Genomic DNA, 21,505 nt, shown 5'->3' with positions numbered 1-21,505 from the left:
TTCCTCTTTACAAAACGACAAACGGGCATTCCAGCAAGATTCATGGGATGTCTGACGTGAATACCTCTCTCGATGTCATGCCAAGAGAGTTTAGTTTAGAACTTTATTTAAAAAAAAAAAACAACCTTGTATAAAGCTGGAAAAGGTTTAAGCAGTACTTACTGATAAATACGCTAGATAGATGGACCCTATTCGATCATCAGCAAATTAGATGAGGGGCATGAAAGTGCAAGACATAGTGGTATGGTTTTGGCAGTATGTCAAACATATTTGAAGCGGTGTGCCTTGAATGTGAGTATCACTGCAGCACAAAAGAAAACAAATGTAGTGCCACTACAATTCCCAGCGGCATTTCAACTATTTTCTCCTGGGATCTTCAGATGGAGTCGGAGCAAGAAGAAATGCCGTTGGTGTTTCATAGATCAAACCGTTGCATTTGTCTTCAGCTTTCATTCTCTAAGGAGAAGGCAAACTTCGGGTTTGGCTTTTTCTTTTTCTGAAAAAGAAAAGATCAGTGTTGAATTGATAAGGGATTTTAGTTCTTTTCACACTCTGTTTCCTAATATGCTTCGAATTGTACAGCATAGGTTGGCTATTTTCTTTTTAAAAGTATAGTTTCTTTATTCTTAACTTCCCTGAACATGTGTTGCAACAGTTAGGGAATTTTGCATCCCAGTGTGACAAAAGTTGAGAACCACTTGCTAGGATGGACACCAGTTTGCTGACTAAACTGGCGGCTAGAACCATTAATATCGGATCACAAAGGAAAACAAACACAACATAATCGGCACATATGAAATTTCACTCATGGAATTTGAGAATCCCATTAATGCAATACTTTGCTTGCGGCCAAGAGGATTCTAGCGCCCTACCAAATTCCTTCCTTTTGACATAACTGATGTGTTGATCTTTGTGTGGTGGCGAATACTGGCACCATTACTACCGCGGTTTTGTGGTGATTTGTCTACAATTTTCTGTCTATCATGTTCTTTCTCTGCTTGTTTTGTTTTCAAAATGTGAAATTTTAATAGACTATTCACTTAAAAAAAAAAAAAAGAGGCACAGGTCTGTTAAAGTGTTTGTGTTGTATAGTTTCTTCTTCATGGTTCTTGTTGGTCTTGCATATTTATTTTGCAAGCGTGTGTGAGGTGCAGCGAATAACAGGATTCATCAACACGCCAATGTCTGTGCATAACAGCTCTACGGTTGTTTGTCCAATATGCTCTCATTTATCATTGTGTGGGATGCTGTGTTTGTGTGCGCGTGCATTAGACAGGAGAATCAGCTCTTTGAAATGCAGCTTTTAGAGTCCAAGAGAGGAGGGGGGATGAGCAAGACAGGGCTGGTGGTACCAGGCAATTGGAGAGAGACAGAAGGGAGAGTGATGGAATGAAAAATGGCGGATTGGAGAGATGCAGATAAATAGCGGCTGTATAGAAGAGCTCGCCGAGAGCGTCAAATGGGAGGAAAAATAACTTCACCACTCTCCCGAAAGGACTGATACAGCAAAACTCAGACACGTCTTCCTCATTCTTGAAGAGTCCCAGCTGCTGGTGGAATTTCTGGAAAGTCAGCGCAGACGGCAAAGCATACCAAGTCGAGGAAATGTGCACCCGCGGGGAATTTGGAAAACTTGAAAATGAGTCATTTGCATGCAATGGGCTGACACGCGCAGAGCAGGTCAATCGTTGCCATGACCCACCTGCAGATTCCGATGGCATGTTATAAAAATATATTTTTTTCCAATACTGAATAATTCAATTGAATGGTAAATGAGGTACAAAATGGTAAATGGAGTACACTTGTGTAGTGCTATGTCTACATCATATGGTGCCCAAAGCACTTTGCAAAGCCTCACATTAACTTAGCTAAAAAACTGTTTTGAACCAGCGACTACGCTAGCACGTTTTGTCCACCACCATTACCTCCGGAAATGTTTGTTTTTAGTTTTAAATGGTTGACAGTACCTTGCCATATTATGGCCAAAGGTAGACCCCGGGTTGGTTTTTGCACGTTTTGATGCCATAAATCAGTCCTTGTTGGGAAAGTAACGACAGAGGCGGTGAAGGTGATACACTGCCTAGATAGGATTTATTGACTGTACCGCTTAACAGTTTCATTTAGGACTGTCACCAACTAATCTTTTTAGAATCGATTATACCATCGATTACTGATACTCAATAGTTTCTGGGAAGCTGGCCTTGCTCCATTTTGTCCAGATTTTAAATAATATGTGTCAAATAATGGAAATAGGAATGACCCTTCCCAAATTATAACTGAAAATTTCAATCACTATGTCAACTTAAACAGTTAAGCTTTTAGTAAAATATAATAAAACAAAAACAAACAGTCTTGGTGTTTTAATTTTAGTGATGCACGTGTAATATCTTGTCACATATGACCCCCACACAGTCCACTTTTCATTCTTGTCACACGTTTAAAAAGCTTACTGCTAATGGTAACACGTTGAGGCAATAAAACACTTTTCTTGGCGAGTCTTGCTGTTTTGAATGAAAGTTCCTACTTAAGTATTCCCTCTATTCTCTCAAGTTAACACCCTTGTTGAAATACAAATACCCACAAGCCAAGAGGAAAAGGCAAAATACATGCACAGAGTTGATGCTTAAATTTTTTAAACTTGCGTTTAGTGATATACACTGATCTGGCATGATATGACAATTTTTATGACTGTGGGTTCCACTTGAGCAACTTTGTCCTCTAATGAACCCTGTCTGAAGTGCATCTTTGAGATGCAGTGTTAGAGGACATGTCAGATGAAACCGTACATGCTGACATTGCAGAGTCTTAAATCAGCACAGTATCTACAGTAGACTTTGCAGCAACTTGATGTAATGCCACACACTTAACCAACCCTGTCAAATAAAAATATGACAAATAACTCACACCCACTCAGGTCATTGTAGCAAAACAACCAAGTACATCATGTGAGCTTTTGGCTGGATCTCACACACACCCCTTAACCTGGCTGTGTATACAGTATCTACATTTTTATTGTGTCTGCCATATTTATTTTGAATATATGCGTTTACATTCCCCAATAACCTCAGACTCTTTGACATGGACTTGACCCGGAGAGCCATGCTAGCATACACACTCATTTCGCACTGTACAGTATTGCCAGATGTGTGAGGCACCCACCTGGGGAAAGGCCCGAGTAAAACATTACAATATTTACGTTGTTGTCAACTTGCCATTCCTTCACTCATCTTCTCATGCATACTCTTGAGTATTTCACTTCCCTCGTACTCTGTGTGTTTATAAAGGCAGAGTCCTATTACGGCCCAAAGTTTCTGCTTCAACCACACTCTGGGGTTTGGAGAAGAGAGTGAGACAATGCGTGTGAAGTTTTTTCTTCTTCTATAAGCGTGTATATGTCAAGAGAGACGTAGCGAGAGGAATAATGCGTAGTGGCGGCGGCTAATGTCGTGGACTCCTGTCGCGGAATGTGTGCCCTGCGTTAACCCTCCCTGTGCGTGCGTGTGTATTTGGATCGTGAGTAAGAGCTTTGTTGCTCAGTCTCGTCTTAATAAAGGGAGCTTTTGAATTGGTTTCCAAGACAACCAGTGCAGTTGCCTGGGATGAAGTGCTCTGACCAGAGGACTTAAAAAAAAAAAAATCTGCATCTCAGCACATCAGACAAGCGTTTTTGGCTGACGTGTAGCAAAAGTTTGACTGTACTGTATTTTGTTCTCTATGTGCTAAAACACCAAAACTTTGTGACCGCACACGTCTAGTATCAGTGACTAACATCCTGAGGATGAGCTAATATTTACACACAGACTCACACACAGCACATTGCTTTCATGTGTGTGTGCGTGTTTGTGCCCTCTGAGTTTCAGCCGTACAGTACATTCTACCCGACACAATGAATTGAAGGTAACTGATTAAACCAAAGTCCAAAAAGGTTGGGACACTGTGTGTTAGGTAAATCAAGATTGCTATCATTTCCAAATGTCTTAACTTGTATTTATTTGAAACTAATGCAAACACCACTCTTCATACTGACACGTTAATCAGCAAGATCACTGAGAGAGTCCAGATCTCGAAGGAGTGAATAGCTGTGGTCCTGAAATGTTTCCCAACAGAATTTTTGGAACTGGATCAAACGCAACATTTTAGCGATTCAATTCTATAGAAGCAATCTGATCCGATGAGATTTGGTTTAGATAAAAGGATCTGAACATGTTCCATATTTTCCATGTTGAATAACACGTACACATAGGGTTTGGATTTGACACAGATATAATGTTTTTTTACGTACAGATTAGGGAGGGAATTTGGGGTTTAAAAAAAAAGTTGTTTTGGCTCCACATTGATATGACGGTGATTAGGCCTTTTAAGAAGCTCTTTAGTTTGCTTCCGACTTCCTCTCTTTCATCTGCACACATGATGACGAATACACACACGCACACGTCCTCATTTTTTGTCATCATGTACAAAGTCCAACAGAAAGGTTGTTGAGATTGATCATTAACTGCAAACTGTATTACCATTTAAAAGTCCAGAGTGATGCGGGTGAGGTGTCTTTAGCTCATTCACTGCCATTGACGGCTATAGACGTCAAAAATTCATTTGAACTATTTCTATTAGTTTAACATTTTTTCCCCACGTTTGTTAAGAGTATGAAAACCTAGAATTTTTTTTATTGCACATTTAGAACAGATATAAAATTTGTGATTCATTGTGAGTTAACTATTGAAGTCATGGGGTTAATTATGATAAAAAAATTAATCGCCTGACGCCTCTAATTTTTTATATTTTCTTTTTCTCTTTTAAAAAGAGAAGATTATTATATAATAATAAAATAAAAATACTTAAAAAAAAAAAGAAGATGATTAAAAATGAGGGGCGCAGGCGATTTAATTTTTTTTGTAATTAATCGCATGACTTCACTAGTTAACTCACGATTAATCACACATTTTATATGTGTTCCAAATGTACAATCTTTTTTTTGGGGGGGGGGGGTTCATGCTCTTGTTAACAAAAGTGGATTTTTTAAAAACTAATATAAATAGTTCAAATGAATTTTTGACGTAAATGAGTTAAATGGCTGAGCGTTTAGGTTTTGTGTGCGTGTTAATAACTGTTTGATAATGACGCCGCGTTTTCTGTGGCATGGCAAAAGATTGATGCCATATTGTAAAATATTGCACAACTCTTGAGGCTCTTCTTCTTGATTTCAAAGCCAAGTATATCGGTTGCACTGTTGGAAAGTGGGACACAAGAAATCCCAGTTGAAGCAAAGGATGCAAATTAGATGAGGATTGTGTCTCTAGTGGGTGGGTGGAGTTGTTTGGCTTGTTTTTAGTGGAGACCGTCATTCAGCAAACCTCTATAAAGTTTGGGTTGCTGTCAGGAAGCGAGTCAATGTTTTCCAGTTCAGCTATGAATTTAAACACGTTTTGAACTTTGACCTTTTTGCAACCGAGTGTCGTTGTATGAATGTGTTGTCATCTTTTTACAAAAAATCCTGTCATCCTTCCTTCCTGACATCCATATCTTAATTGTGTGTGTGTGTGTGTGTGTGTGTGTGTGTGGAGGACAATGCCTTCTGTTTGTCTCTATTCAGACCATGAAATCGCTTTATCCTTGCTAACACTCCTTCTGCATCACTGGCCAAGTGTGTTTATGTATGTGTATGTCGGGGAGAGAGAGAGAGAGAGAGAGAGAGAGAGAGAGATTCAATGACTGTGAGTTACTGTAGACTAGCATTGTTAACATTTCGGGGCAAGCAAAGAGCCCTATCAATGAACACATTGTGCCATTCAACAGGTTAGGCACGATGAACAAGATACAAGAGACATCTCCCATTCGTGTCGGTTTTATTTTTGTAATATTTTCTTGTGCACAGAAGCTAGAATTTACATTGTGGCTTACGTTTTCATAGTCGTTTTGTCCCCTGTGAGGATTGTTTCTAATTAGCGCCATGCTGTTCTTTCCAACTTGTCACATACGATTGAGCTTCATTTGTGCGCGCTCGTCTTTTGTTTTGAAGTCTCTGATGTTCTTGGCAAAGCTTCCTGTTAGTTTGCGGCGGCTCCTTTCATGTGCACAAGTTGTATTAAGTACCGTTTTATATGGTATTTTTGGGACATTAATCAGATGGGCTAAACAAGTGTAAATCACCTATTAAAAGGAACAACGGTGGGTTTTTTTGCACCTCGTTAGCGCGCTGTAGCGCAAAACCAAGGGGCTAGCCCGCTGCCCATCAACGCAGGCCGATATCATGCGAAAAGGAAATATTAACTGTCTTATTTTCAGTCAGATTAAGATGGTTACTTCCTTCGCACTGGAAGCCTCATTCACTGGAATGCTAGTTTCTCATTTCTACAATGCTATTGGCTATTTGCTCACTGTTTGCTATTCTTTGTGGAGACAAATTTCCCTTGTCTTGATTTACATGAATTTGAACAATGAATACATGCCATCGAGAGCAATTTATTATGCATGCATGTTACACATTGAATTTATTTTCCAGCACAATTGATGACTTGTAGTATGGCCAATGCACAAGTCATCTTTGGGGAGGGAAGTTGACTGAAACGCATACACAATGCCGTTATGGTAAATGAGACTATCTATGACATCATCACTAATGCCAGGAAGCATCTGGGGAGTGTGATATTGTATGTGAACCACTTGTGGTCATCGCCCCTCAGCTGTGTGTGTGTGTGTGTGTCTCTCTCTCTCTTTATTTGACCATTGCCTTAAACACTCGTGCTCTGTGACATTCATTTGACACCGATGGCCTCCTTCCTTTTAGAAGTGCTGCCCACCAGGACGGGTGTCGGTGTCTGTCTCGGGGGTCACCAACCTTTTAGAAACTGACAGCTACTTCTTGCTTACTGGTTAATACAAAGGGCTATTCCTACTAGTTTGATTTAAACTTCTGAAATGGGCCATTTTCCCATCACGTGTGTAACACTTCCACAACAATTCTTTTGTTCTTCTGGGTTTCAAGCATAAGCAATAGTTGAGACCTTCTAAATGATAGGATATTTAATCTTTCTTAGTTTAGCTCTGTCAGCATATAAAAGTAGTTTCGCTTTTTCACTTCCCTTCTCAGAGATACTGAGGCAAATGTACGGCGTCACCTGTGTGACTCAGACACACGTGATGAAGACAGAATTGTTGCGTCACACGCTTGACAGAAAAATGACACCAAATTGGAGACCTCTGGTCTATCTTTTAATCGAAGCAGAAACAATGCTTTTTGTTTTGAGCCTCCTTTCTTTTGACATGCAAGTGTGTGTTACCTGTCCTGTTTGAATTAAACTAATGTGAGTCTCTCCCCCACCCCATGTACCTTCAGCTATTTAAGATACATATTACTACAATGACTAAAAGAGAGTGACAGTAAGTAACAATACGCGCGAGTGCTTATATACACAGCGTTAGGCCTTCAGCATAAGTGGAAATCAAGAGATTCAATTTTGATGTATGCAAGGATGAGGAACATGTTTTCAGGAAATTTGATTTATGACTGTTTTGGTCCAGCAACATCCAATTGTCTTTTTATTTAGTTTCAGGACTAGACTTTTATATCATTTAAAGATTACATGGTTGCCAAAAACATTAAATGGTCACGAAAGTACCTCCATTTTTTTTCAAATTTGTTGAATAGATGTGTTGTCCCATGAGCTGCTGTCAGTAGTTACACTATCTTTACCGTTACCAGTACTATGCAGCCACAACACTAACAATAAGATTTGGTATTGAAAAAAAAAATATTTGTGGAAAAAGCTGCATTGACATTCAAACAAGTATTAAAGTAAAAGTTGTATTGAAAAATTAATTACAGACATAAACCCCCCCCCCACTATTTTCTCTAAGCATATTTTTTTGTATTATGTATTTTTCAATACAAATTTTTATTCATTTTTAGATTTTGTTTTCACTCTCTTTTTTTCCCGGGTGTCACATATTTTCAGTTTAAACTCTCTGGTTTTCAGTTTCAACTTATTGGCAGCGTTTTAATGTAGGGGAGCGGGGTTGTGGTTGGGGGCGGGGCTTTGAGTGCGAGAACGCTTTTCAGGAGAGGAGAGCGGGCCCTCTGTTGGCTAAAGGCAATACTCATGGATACAGGTTCACCAGGAACTCCTAAACCGCCTGTAAGCCACAAGGTTATATGTGGTTATATATGTTACTTGTGGCGTTAAAACCACCATGTTTGAAATTACTTTACGCATCATTGCATACTAATTTAGCTAACGTGCTAACTGGTTTACTACAGAAACATTAACACTGACGCCACAAGGTTATATGTGGAAAACACAGATTTACAGGCGGTTGAGGAGTTCCTAGTGAACCTGTATCCATGAGTATTGCCTTTAGCCAACAGAGGGCCCGCTCTCCTCTCTCCTCAAAGCCCTGCCCCCAACCACAACCCCGCCCCCCCACGTTAAAACACTGCCAATAAGTTGAAACTGAAAACCAGAGCGTTGAAACCGAAAACCTGTGACACTTGCAGATTTGCATTGAAAAATACATCATAATACAAAAAATATATATATAAGAAAAATGTTTTTTCTAATGTCTGTATTTTATTTTTCAATACAACCTTTTCCAATGCCAATACTTGTTTCACTGTCAATGCAGCTTTTTCCACAATGAGATTATTTTTTTTTCAATACCAAATCTTATTGTCAGTGTTGTGGCTCCATACAGTACCACCTTGTGACGATTTCATCACAACTCACCGGCTGCAGACCAGAAGTGACATTTGTGGAGCTGGTGGGGGCACGTTGGACAAATACAACCAAGTAGTGTTCTAAAAACCTACATTAATGAGAATAACTGACTGAGATCCTTCAATTAGTGACCAAGCCCCTCATCCAGTATCGCAAACGTGTATACAATATGCACCATATCATTTTACCAAATGTCTTGCTTGCATTTGCTGGCAACCAGTCCAGTGTATGTCCCGCCTGTTGCTCAAACTCAGCTGGGATGAGCTCAAGCTCACCTGCGGCCCTGATGAAGATAAGCGGTATTGAAAATGGATTGATGGGTGCTTCCCCTGATAAAACCACTTATATGTAATAAGGTAAGAAATGTTTTTAAATATACTGATAGATCATGTCTGAATTGTCTAGAAAATTCACAGAAGCTCATTCTGGCAGCGTTTCCCAGATCATAAAGCAGTGTAATGGCACTGTCAAGATAACCCAATGCCTCAGATTTTTGTTTTTTTCAATTCACATGCTTACAGACATCCAAGTCATTCAGATCAGTCCCAAATGCTTATGTGAAGCTTTTAGTTGTGAATTCACATTGGTTGTTTACATGGCATCACTGTCTTTAAATTATTTTTTTCACCAGATGTGCTTAATTTACCCGACGAAAATTGCTCTTGATTACATACGCACAGTGGTGTTATTTTAGACATTTGCGTCTGCTGGTGTTGGAAATTGCTGTGAGCTTTCTTTGGCGCTCCAATGACCTCTCTACTATTACATTTAAATAGCATGTTTCACCGGCTTTCCAGCTCACAATTACCCCCTTTTTTTTTTTAACTGTCTTGATAGTGGGGCCCTCACAATCGCACCAGTGATAGTGGACAGATATGCAATAAGAAATGTGTTTGTTTTTTTTTTCTTTCCTCCAAACAACATTTTGTGTGTATCATCTTAACAATGTACTCAGCTATGGGGCACCTGGTGTGGAGTTCACAGGACTACACGAGGACACTACTGCTGTCATACAAGTTCACTTCCTGCCAGGACAGGTAAGCACAAAGCCAGTCTTGTTTGTGTCATGCTAATTAATATTGATAAGGCTGTAATAATTTGTGGTGTCATGTCTGTCACAGGGCCGCCTGTTGTCACTTCTGGATGACAATACCATTCACTTGTGGGAGCTGACCGCGACAGTCCCCAGGCAGGTGGGAGGGGTTAAGAGAGAGGGTGTGGTCATTCTACAGGAAGTGGGCAGCTACAGCCTTCCAGGAAGACCAGGCATTGAGAGCTGCAGGTAACGAGCATTTCGTATTTGCTTTGTTTGTACCGTTGGAGCGTTTTGTCTCCCTGAGCATTTTCATGGAGCAGCATCCATGATAATCATTAGGATGCTGACACGCTTTGTCAACGAGAAGCAAAAAAACCCAGAAGCAGTTAAATCCCATCCGATTCCTCCTGAAGAGTGATGTCGGGGGTTGTATACTCATCTCACCTCCCCCTTTTACCTCCAGTACCACACGAGTGACTGTCCTCCTCCTGCTGAGGTCATGTGACCTTCTCTGCATTGGAACAGAGGGAGGTGGCGTCTACTTCCTGGATTTGCCCAGTCTGTCACTTAAAGACGGCCAGACATTGCTCCAGGATCGAGTCACACAGAGGTGAGTCTGTTGCAAATGTGACTTCATTGATAGTCAAGCTGAAATGAATGACAGATTGTGAAATGGAAGTCCGCTCCTGGTGTGATTACGTAGTTTTAAATTGGTAGCATTCACAACTCTAAGCAGAACAGGTATCTTAAAAGTTGATGAAATAGTCTGTTTTTTTGTTTTCTGTATGTGCAAGAATGCAGTTTATCCAAAGCTGTGTGCGTGACTGAATCGCATTTGCTTCAGTGTCATAGTTCTTTCCTTTTTAAAGGGGAAGTCACCCAAAAATGTTCTTCACAATAGTATGTTATATGCAGCGCCACTATTCTGATTAATATTGCGTTTGTGGAATATGAATTCAGCAGCAAAATTCACCCATTTTTTTTATTATCTCTAATAATTTTTCTGAAAATGACAACACCGTCCCTAATGCTGCTTTCAAGGAAGGTCGGAAGTCGGATTTACCACAGTTAATTTTTCCCAGTTCCAACCTGAAAGTGCTCGAGGCAAAAGTAAACAACCTAAAAGGTGGATAGTGATAAATTGTTTTTTATTTTGACCGGCAGCAAACTTGCCTTCTCGCAATTTTGCTTCATTTATGTATTTATCTTGTACACACTTCCTGGTCTGCGATTGGCTGCCAACCAGTTCAGGGTGTACCCCGCCCACCGTCGGAAGCCAGCTGGGATACTCCAGCGCCACCCTTGTGAGGACAAGCGGTTAAGAAAATGGATGGACACTTCCTGGTTTGAAGTCGGAAAAGTCCAAATTCCCACTTTCCTCGAATGCAGCATTAGGGCTCAGGTGACGACCAATCATGGCTCAACTGTGACTGGTCATTACCTGTGCCATTAGCAATGTGATGTCATTTTCAGTCCACAGCAAGTGGCAAAATGGCCGCCCCCTGAAATGGATAAAAACATGTGGATTTTGCTGCTTAATTGAAATTCCTCAAACAAAAACAGACTTGTGTAAAGAAATTTTTTTGGGTGGATGTGACCTTAACAACTTTTACGACGAAGTACAGAGGTATATCACAAATTATGACAAAACACATTCATACAAACAAACCCGATTTATCAGGAACTTAGAGTATCTAGTGGTCCCGGATCCCACTAGATGTGCCCCTACAGTAACCTCGCCTCCCAAATTCACACATAAAACACTGGCATTTTCTCACTCGCTTGTTAAGCTACATTTCATATCAAGCCAGCAGTTTCAGCAGTAAAAAAAAAAAAGTACATGTATGCGTCAGCTTGGTGTTATGATACTGTCCGTTTACAATGTTTTTCCAAAAATTGTCCGTGGGCCCCAAAAATAAAGCAATGGGCTGCAAATGGCCCGTGGGCCGGGCGTTAGACACCTTTTATGCAAAGAGTTTGGTTGTTTCAGTCAATGCAACTAAAGTATTAATAAATATTTTTTCTCGCATGTGAAAGTAGCAATGTTTATTTTTATTGGGTCGGCTTTTGTTGCCGCACTGGTGATGTTGTAGTGCTTCTGTACGGTCTGACTGGTCCAGCTAACCCTCATTAAGCGGCCTTGTAGAAGGAAGTGGGCAGGACAGAGGCCTAATGAGGACCCTGATAAGGATTTGTGTGTGTGTGTGTGTGTGTGTGTGTGAGTGTAAAGGATGGGAGGTTGTACACAGTGAGGCTTTGTACCAGCTGCCAACACGTAATGTTCCGGTTGGGGAAGTGTTTCAGCTGAATATACAACACGTAGACGCACACACACACACACACAGGCTCATCCCTGAGTCCCTCTAGCAGGATGCTGGATTCCCTAAAAATACTTATAAAGACAATGGAATTTTGTGTTAGGGAAGTTTCTGCCTCTTTGCTTCCGGAGAGGATCTTCCTTGTTTAAAGTGACTGGATGTCTGTGCGTGTGTGTGTGTATGGAGACGGAGATAGATAAAGAGAGCAGCATGCAGGCTTTTGTTTCTTTTTGCCATGATTGTGTCCAGCAAAGAGCTCAGAACTACAATGTTTTCATGTCTCTTCCCCAAATAGTTTTGATTTAAGTGCTCCGTCCTCCTCCACACTCCAAACACCGTTTCCTCCCACTCTCTTCCTCGTCCTATGCTGAGGGAATCCTCCAACATCTCGCGGGTGTGTCTTGTTGAACATTCCTCCGTTGCCTCAGAGGAATGTTTTGTGGGCGAAGTCCAGCAGCTCAGATCCTGCTTATTATCGACCTCACTGGTGTTGTTGGCGGAGCAACCTCAACTAGAGCATTCACGCAATAGCCATCATGTGCTTTCAATTTATGTTTTTAAGTTGTACTTTTGTTTTGCTAGAAAACGCGGCATTTGTTGTACTAGTACATAGCTGTGCAGAATTTTGTCTCGGCGCAAATTAGCATAAATTCAAATAGGCAGACATAGTAGAACATTCATAATTGTGGGTAAAGTATTTCATGTGTGCGTCAGGGTGGCTTCATAGGCTTCATCTAACCGGTGAGGATAAGCAGTACAGACATTTTATAAAAAATTACATATAGGGATGCATGATAATGCTATTTTCGACAGTAGTCATGTTTAAAAAAATAAAATAAAAATGCAACAAAAAAACGGCGAGGGTAACATTTTGGGAAGACACAGAAAAGAAAGCCCACATTGCCGATTGCCATGATGCATCTTCTGTCAACACGAGATTGCGCGCATTATGACGTCACAAATATGCGACACTACCATAGGAGATGGGAGGGGTTGAGGAGTCGGGCACAATTTGAGCCACAACCACAACAGATGGACCAACGGGGCATGTCTATTATTATCGGCGGACTTCTGTATTATCTCGGCTATCTGTGGGTTGATAATTGCCGATAATTATCGGCCACCGATATTATCGTGCATCCCTAATTTCATATTTGTAATATACAATGTGTCTCTATCCAGTGGTAGGAGCCCGTAATGTATCATGAGCTGTTACTATGCATCATAGGATCTTAAATAACGTTAATTGTCAGTCCATTTGTTTTGACTTAAAGATTTCATTTGTACAACTGAAGGTGACAGATAACAGTATGTTGCTGTTAATGTTTCCAGCCTGCCAGAAGACTACAGATGTGGGAAATCATTAGGGCCTGTGGAATCTCTTCAGGAGCATCCTCGGCAAGCTGGGAAGTTTCTAATTGGCTACAGCCGAGGCCTGGTGGTCCTGTGGGATGTGAGCAGCCGTCAAATAGAGCAGCTCTTCCTTGGCAAGCAGGTACCAAAGCAAACTCAGCAAGTGCTCGGTGTTGTTATTTATTTTTGTTCGTTTACAGTAGTATTCCCAGAATTGTACAAAACCATATGACATTATGGAAGTTGCTTAACTGACAGTAAACGTTTTATCCTGTTCTTTGGGAACAAATAACTCTAAAGTGCAATAAATGTGTTGAAAAATTAAACCATGCCATACATTTCCCTGTAAATCCTCTACAGCAACTGGAGAGCCTGGTGTGGGAATGTTCGGGAAACTTATTTGTCAGCTCTCATAGTGATGGCGGCTACTCCGTGTGGGCTGTTGCCGACGGCGACGGCAACAATCAGCAGCCGGTGTCCTCTACCATCCCATATGGTGAGAAATGCTCACATGTGTCTGTGTTTAGCAGCTGGAAATTTACGTTTGAGGCATGTGTAAAGTGCACAGTCAGCTTAATGGGCAATGTGCTTCCATTTGACTGTATTGGGATGTATACAGCACGGTGACATATGGTTCTGGCAGGGCTTGTTTCACACACGTATTCATGCGTCATCTGTCTTGAGTTTGATGAGCAAGAAAGTTGAAAAAGCAAAATATAAATGACTTATTTGAACTTTGTATGCTGTGTTTCAATGTTTTCTCAATAAATTGTCATCGGGGATGTTTTCTTTTTTTCCCCTTCTGATGATCTTTTCAGGTCCTTTTCCCTGCAAAGCTATTAACAAAATCCTATGGAGGACAACAACGACCGGGTGAGTTTTGAGCATATCATGATGGACGTACTGTAAACGATAGAGAACAATTCTCATGAACGGCATTGCATTCTTTGAGTTGCCAAATGAATACTAATCACACACCTTTGTAGATCACCGGTGTTGTTGTACAGCGGAGGGATGCCTCGAGCCAGCTATGGCGACCGGCACTGTCTGACCATTCAGCAGGACAAAGACCACGTCACCCTGGACTTCACCTCCCGGGTCATTGACTTCTTTACAGTCCACAATGTTGAGCAAGGGAAAGGTCAGAGGACGACCAAGTGTTGTATTCACCTACTTTGACTGAACATTCAGAATGCTCGTTGTTGAACGGCTTCTTCTCTCTCTAGAGTTTGATGACCCATCCGCACTGGTGGTCTTACTAGAAGAGGAGCTGGTTGTGATTGACCTCCAGACTTCCGGTTGGCCTTCTTTGCCCACTCCCTACTTGGCTCCTCTCCACTCGTCAGCCATCACATGCTCCTGCCACATAACCAGCGTTCCTCCCAAACTGTGGGAAAGGCTGGTCAGTGCTGGCAAAGCGCAGCAGGGCCGCCAACACGCACCCAGGGTGAGAGCAACAACAATCTCGGTTTGCTCATGTTCAAGGTTCCATAGTTTCGAGCTGGGTCTACAGTAGTGTTAATTTCGTCAACGGAAACACATTTTTCACCAGACTAAGACTAGACTAGACTAAAACCCTCATTAATAAACAATAACTGGGACTAAACAATTATGCATTTTCAACAACTAATGAAAATGCACTTCACTTAATACCAACTGGACTAAAATCTATGGACATTTTAGTTCATGAACGAGACGAAAAAGATATTTTGTAAAATCTCGTCTCTGCTAATCTGTCACTGTGACACACCCCCTTTCAAAATTGCAGCTACTTGCACAAAGACATGGGCCAGACAGGAGGTGGATTCACGATGAGAGGTTAAAAAGAAGTAAATGATATAGTTATAAATTACTGTAACATTAATCCAACAGCTATAACGTTTCAACAATAATGTTAATCCAACCGCTAACTAATGCTGGCTAATTTACTATCTCATAGCATGGAGCCATAGTAGCCACTTGTTGATATACTGTAATTGTGTGACGATATATCGATATTGTGATACTTTGATTATCGACGCGCTTACGCAAGTAACGCAATATTTGTAGTTAATATACAGCCACTATAACGGCTCCATTGCTCATGACTTATTGAGCAATTACTTGGCAGGCCGCTAGGGAGAGCACATAAGAGTGGCGGGGAAATGTATGGAATTGTTCAGGCGAAGAAGACTCATGACTTGAACTGACTCAGTTTTGCCTGCGCAACATTTTAAAACAAATTTTATGGTTCGACTTTTTGAAGCACACAATTTCTGAGGAATATTAATATTGATTTAATTGGGTTTAATATTTAAGTAATTTAATTTATTTACTGTGGCAATGTTTCACAAAAAAATCGTCAGTTTATAAAATGAAACAATTCACTATGTAACTGACTGACATGTTGCATGACAATAGTGTTTAAGAAAGACACAAAATTGTTGACAAAGTGGTCTCTGTTAAGAAGACATTTGTATTTGTTTAAATACACTAAAGTACTCACTGTGAAGAAGACACCCGCTTTAATATTTTGTTTCAGTGATGGTACAAAAAGAAACTATTTTCTCATTGAGTTATGTCTGGAGTAGTTTTATTGTGGATTTATTACCTGACCAATATATCGATAATCGCGGTATCGTCATATCAGGAGATAATCGTTATCGTGAGCCTTTCATCGCAAATCATATCATGTCGTGAGGTACCCGGAGGTTCCCACCCCTAATGTCAAGTTGTTTTTCATAAAAAAAATTGAGAACATTTTATGTAAAATAGTTTTAGATTTGAAATATTAAACATAATCTGCTGACCAAAAAAATACAGGGATTAAATGATTGTCCTGACTAAAACTAGACTAAAACATTAACAGTTTTTGTTGACTAAAACTAGATGAATACAATTATGTTTTCCTTGGACTAAAATAAAGACTAAAATGTTAGATTTATAGTTAACTAAAAATTGACTAAATAAAAATGGGATGAGGTTGACTAACTATGATTTAAAAATTAACAAGCGGGATTGGACCTGGACTAAACCTGAGACTACATTTAAAAATGGCGAATAAAATGAACACTAGTCTACAGTGAATGGGGAAATTCCCAAAATATTTTTTTATTATATATTTTTTTATTACACATCAACTATGTACTCGTGTATTGTTTTGGTCAGACAATGTTGGTATAGTGGTGCACAGTTTCATTTGTTTGGATACTAGACAAGGCTAAATCCGGAAATTGGTTTATTGAGAATTTAGGGATTTTCTGTCACCGTAAATCTAAGATGCAACAAAGTATCTTAACCTATGAACTTTTACTATTAAGCCACTCATGCATGCATTTAGTTGTATTGTAAAAGTAATCTGGTTATAATCATTACAAACCTTCATGTCAATGTATTTTTTATTAAATAGCATTTTAAAACTGCACTGTGATGTTGTAATTATTCTAATAAATAATGACTCCATCTTGCAGTGTTGTTCAGGACAGCTATTAGTGAACAAGAAGGCATTGGCAGTTAAAAGCTTTGCAGACACTATGCAGCTTTGATCAGCTGTTTCGTCAGTGGCAAATTTGCACAGACACACTCTCACTTGCGCGCTCATAAATCAAAGCCTGCTTTCTGTGCAACGCCAAATCGGATGCACGCTAAGAGAGACTAAAGCTTTGTCTACTCTGAGGACGTGCTCGTTCATATGTTCATGTCTGTGAATCGGAGCTTCTGCTGTGGCCACAATAGTCCCATTTTAATATTTGTGAGCTATTTGTTTCAAGCTGGGTATTCTAATCTATTGTTTTTTTTTGTGTGTGTGAAGAGCTGGCCCATATGTGGAGGGAAAAACCTGGCTCCTCCCCCCAAACAACAAGAGCTGCTGTTGACAGGGTACCTGCACATGCACAGACACGCATGTTTTATTTTTTCATTTCATCAACTCTGTCATGACAAATTAGTGTTTACATTTCTCTCATTGAGCTCAAGGATATTCATTCAGCAACATTTGCAGGCTGAAATCTTCCTGCATTTCCCTGGCAACGATTAGCACACTTTAATAACACAGGCACATGTTTGGCAGAGGCAATATTGGCTAGGAGCTAAAGGAAGTGAGACATCTAAGCACATTAGAATTTGGGGAAGATGCCCACAAATAAGAGAAACATTTGAAATCACTTTCAAACTTGAGCACCATGAAAAAAATGTTGACACAATGTGCGTTGGCAGACACGAGGATGGCACCGTGCGTTTCTGGGACGCGTCCGGCATCGCACTCACGCCGCTGTACAAACTGAGCACGGCCAACGTCTTCCACACGGACTGCGACCCCTGCGATGAACCTCACGACCCTTGCGACGGCCCCGACATGCAGCAGGAGGAGGAATGGCCTCCCTTCTGGAAGGTGAGAACAAAATAGATGAAAGTTCATGTCTCCCGGGAGCAATGTGAGAATCAAAACCGTCAGATTGGTTTCATGGGTTTGGCTTTCAGAAAACACATTTTCTTGCTATTAGAATGCGATTGTAAAGGAAAGATGTGCTCTGGAATGTTGTGTGTTGGGTGCAAATTTTCCAGCTGCAGGAGCGTTGTGATAAGAAATGAATGAAGATGGAAGCGCTTGAAATGCTTGGGTAGATTTCAGTAAAACTGTCAAGAGGTCTTTCTCCTGACCACGTTACAGCTTGTCTGAAATGTATTCCATGGTCTTTGTGTCTTCATATTCAACACCTGTGTGGTATTTTTTAAATTTTTTTTTACTTCCCACGCACTCGCCTACATGCAAACGCACGCTTATCTGCTGTATCCTGTGGTAACTGCGCTGCATGTTCAGGAATGGGGCCCTCTAATGGGATGAGAGAGCCCCCCCCCCCCACCCACACACACACACACACACACACACACACACTCAGTAATGAAAACCAGACCCATCACCCCACTTTTTGTGACCAAGTTCTAGGAGATTCTATTGGAATTCAGTGTGTGTGTGTGTGAGACAGATTAATGCATGTTTTTTTTTTCTGAGTGTGTATGAGGGGAAGGAGGAGAGCATTGTTGCTGTGCTTGGCCGAAAATGTAAGTTGCTGTAGATTGAGGTGGAGGACTAGAGTCTCAATGTTTAGGGGGGGGTTCCTCTTGTAACTATTTCCTCAAACTACTGAGGTTATAGATTACGTAACTGTAGGTGAGTCCAATCTGTGGCCCTTTGTATTTCTGACACACGTAAGTGAATGTCTCAATTTGATGTGTCTAGGTGGGCTGTTTTGACCCATACAGTGACGACCCCCGCCTGGGCATCCAGAAGATCAGCCTATGCAAGTACAGCAACAAGTTGTTGGTGGCAGGCACCGCTGGCCAGGTAAGTTGGTGGGCTGTTAAAACGTGACAACAATGCTGGTCTTACAACATTTAAAGGGGAAGTCCACCAGATTTTTTTTTCTTTGCAAAGATATGTTCTATGCAGCCCTCACTAGTCTAAACAGTATTCTGATTAGTATTAGGTTTGTGGAATAAACTAGGGCTGGGTATCGATTCTAATGACCTGAATCGATTCGATGTCAATTCACAAGAGTTAATTTAGATTTTTCACGATTCTATTCACTTCAATCCGATATTGATTTAATTATGGAACATTAATTCTTCTTAAATATCAAGGACGTGATACAAACTCCACAAACATTAAATTCTAAGTTAAATTTTGCGGCGGATGTAACTGGTTAATGATTACGTTTATTAATGAAAGTAACGCTTGTTATAATCACGTGTTACACAAACAATGACATCAACGATTTTCATAATTCTAGTTCAATAATTGCAAATATAAATGAAAAAGGTTCTGAATTGTCTTAAAGGGCAATAAGTCAGGTCTTACATAAATGTAAGAGCATATTTTTAAATTCATGTAACAGTAAATTTCAAGAAAACGGAGAGATACAAAAAACATTTGGCTTTTCAAATTCTATTTTCTTATCAATTTAGAAAGAGATATTAAAATAACCGGTTCATGGTTTTAGGAATCAATATCAGGCTTGAAAAGAAAAATCGATTTGATATTGACAATTTGATTTAAAAAAAATATATATATTTTTTTACAGCCAGCCATTCTTATCCATCTCGGTGGCGGCCATTTTGTGATGTCTCTGTCAACTGCAAATGCCATCATCGGTGCTCACTTGTTTTCTGAAGCTGAGCTGTGATTGGTCCTTTTTTTTGTTTTGTTTTTATCTTCAACTAAACTACTGATATACTGTATGTCATATTGACCGATTCACATTTTTACTTTGTTCATTGCCACATTGAGGCAAAAATAGTATATCTTTCTTTGGTTTTGCTATAAAGTGTAATAAACAATTAGAGAAATATCACTGGTATACATTGTGCATTTCTTATTGTAAAGTAAAATGAACTGCAGATTTTGGCTCATCAGTGGTAAGAAGTTTTAAGAGTTTTTTTTTTTTTGCTCATGAGTGTAACAGTAGTTTTGTGCGAAACGTAAGTGAAACTCCTTGAGAGAAGTTTGTGTTATCCTTGGGTTGCGTCCAAACATCTTCACGGCTCTGTGTTTTGTCAGCGGTGAGCAGTTTGACCTGTTCAATATTTCAACTGTTATTGTGTAACATTTCCACTTGCTTGATATCCAGCAGACCCGGGTTGCGTTACTAAGTGAGCCTGGGTGTTTTATGCCTCCCTCAGGTGATCGTGCTGGGTCTGAGCGACGAGTGCTCGGACCACACGGTGGACGTCTCCGTGGTGGATCTGCTGCAGGACCGGGAGGGCTTCACGTGGAAAGGCCACGACCGGCTGGAGCCGCGTCTCAAACCCGCTCCGTTCCCTCCGGGCTTCCAGCCTCAGGTGCTGGTGCAGTGCATGCCTCCAGCTTCGGTCACGGCCGTGGCGCTGCACGCCGAATGGAACCTCATCGCTTTCGGAACCAGTCATGGCTTTGGCCTCTTTGACTACCACAGGAGAAATGCTGTCTTGGCCAGGTAGTGCGATACAACTATTGCAGGGGTTTGGGGCCACTCTAAAAAAAATTTTTTTTGCCACGTGATAAAAAAAAAAAAAACACAACAAAAAATACAGGTAATCTAATTAATTACAGGATTTGTAATTCATTTATCAATTTTAATATCATTTCTGCTAAAAGTCCCCAAATAAAGAATTTGTATTGTAGGACATTACGGAAAATTCTTTTTTACACAAGGTACAAAAACAAATCACTGCGTTCTTATTAACAGTACCATCTTTGCTGTTATTATAAATAAACTTGCCGTTCAAAGGTCCAAGTAAGCTTGCCTCGCTCTCCTGTGTCGCACTCACGTTCATGTCTGTTGTCACCCTGCTTTTGATGTGTGGCGCAGGTAGGAAGACTAAATGAATCCACAGGTGTCATTATTAGCATCCATAAGGTCATTGTTGAGTTGGCCAAAAAGGGCAGCCAACTGCCCTATTGGTATTGGAGCTGATCACACCTGTGTTTGGATGTTAATCCAAAACTAACGAAAACACTTGGAGACATTTATTGCTTCATTTGCAAATAAATGGTGAGACTAATCCAGCCACTCAGCTGCCCTTTGGTTATTCTATGTAAAAAAGCCAAATTAATTGGCTGTGGGACTTCTTGCGCTAATTGTGATCATTTGCAGCATAATTAATTTATTTATTAAACGCATTAAGCTGACAGCCCTAATTTTTAGATAAAATATGATTTAATTTAAGTAGTGGTTTAGATGGAAAAAAATAATAATTTAAATACTCAAAAAACAAAATTTGTTGTCAGAAAAAGAGATGAAAGGTAGATTAAAATTGCCTTAATGTCCAGAAAATGATTAAGATACTCAAAAAGGAAGAGGAAAAACAGACAATTACCATAAAATGTCATGAAATTTCCATAAATGTCAGAAAACTCAATAAAAACGCAGAAAAGAACGTGTTCAAAAAGTAACCATAAAATGTCAAAACAAAAGGCAGGAAATTACCATAACACATCTTTAAAAGGCAAAAAAGAATGTTTAAAATGTAACATGTATAAAATGTCCCAAAACAAAAGAAGAAATTACCAAAATGTCCACAAAATTGCCCCCCCAAAAATCTGAAAATTGGTAGCAAAAAAAAGGCAGATT

General features: G+C 40.1%; 1 protein-coding gene across 1 annotated transcript in view; it reads left to right on the top strand.

Moving 5' to 3' along the window:
• llgl1 (LLGL scribble cell polarity complex component 1) overlaps nt 1–21,505 on the top strand; it is a 34,244-nt gene that overhangs the window by 7,898 nt on the left and 4,841 nt on the right. The window contains exons 3-14 of the mRNA XM_086057554.1: nt 9,667–9,748; nt 9,833–9,993; nt 10,211–10,357; nt 13,398–13,560; nt 13,779–13,914; nt 14,237–14,291; nt 14,405–14,559; nt 14,645–14,865; nt 17,209–17,276; nt 17,613–17,787; nt 18,637–18,741; nt 20,076–20,368. Of these exons, the coding sequence (XP_085913680.1) occupies nt 9,667–9,748; nt 9,833–9,993; nt 10,211–10,357; nt 13,398–13,560; nt 13,779–13,914; nt 14,237–14,291; nt 14,405–14,559; nt 14,645–14,865; nt 17,209–17,276; nt 17,613–17,787; nt 18,637–18,741; nt 20,076–20,368 (1,761 nt within the window). The remainder of the gene's footprint in view (nt 1–9,666; nt 9,749–9,832; nt 9,994–10,210; nt 10,358–13,397; nt 13,561–13,778; nt 13,915–14,236; nt 14,292–14,404; nt 14,560–14,644; nt 14,866–17,208; nt 17,277–17,612; nt 17,788–18,636; nt 18,742–20,075; nt 20,369–21,505) is intronic.

The sequence above is a fragment of the Leptonotus elevatus genome, chromosome 1 (assembly GCF_054856555.1).
Source record: "Leptonotus elevatus isolate MCC_2025b chromosome 1, RoL_Lele_1.0, whole genome shotgun sequence".
Lineage (NCBI taxonomy): Eukaryota > Metazoa > Chordata > Actinopteri > Syngnathiformes > Syngnathidae > Leptonotus > Leptonotus elevatus.
Note: the sequence above shows the minus strand (reverse complement) of the source record. Positions and strands in the feature narration are given on the sequence as shown.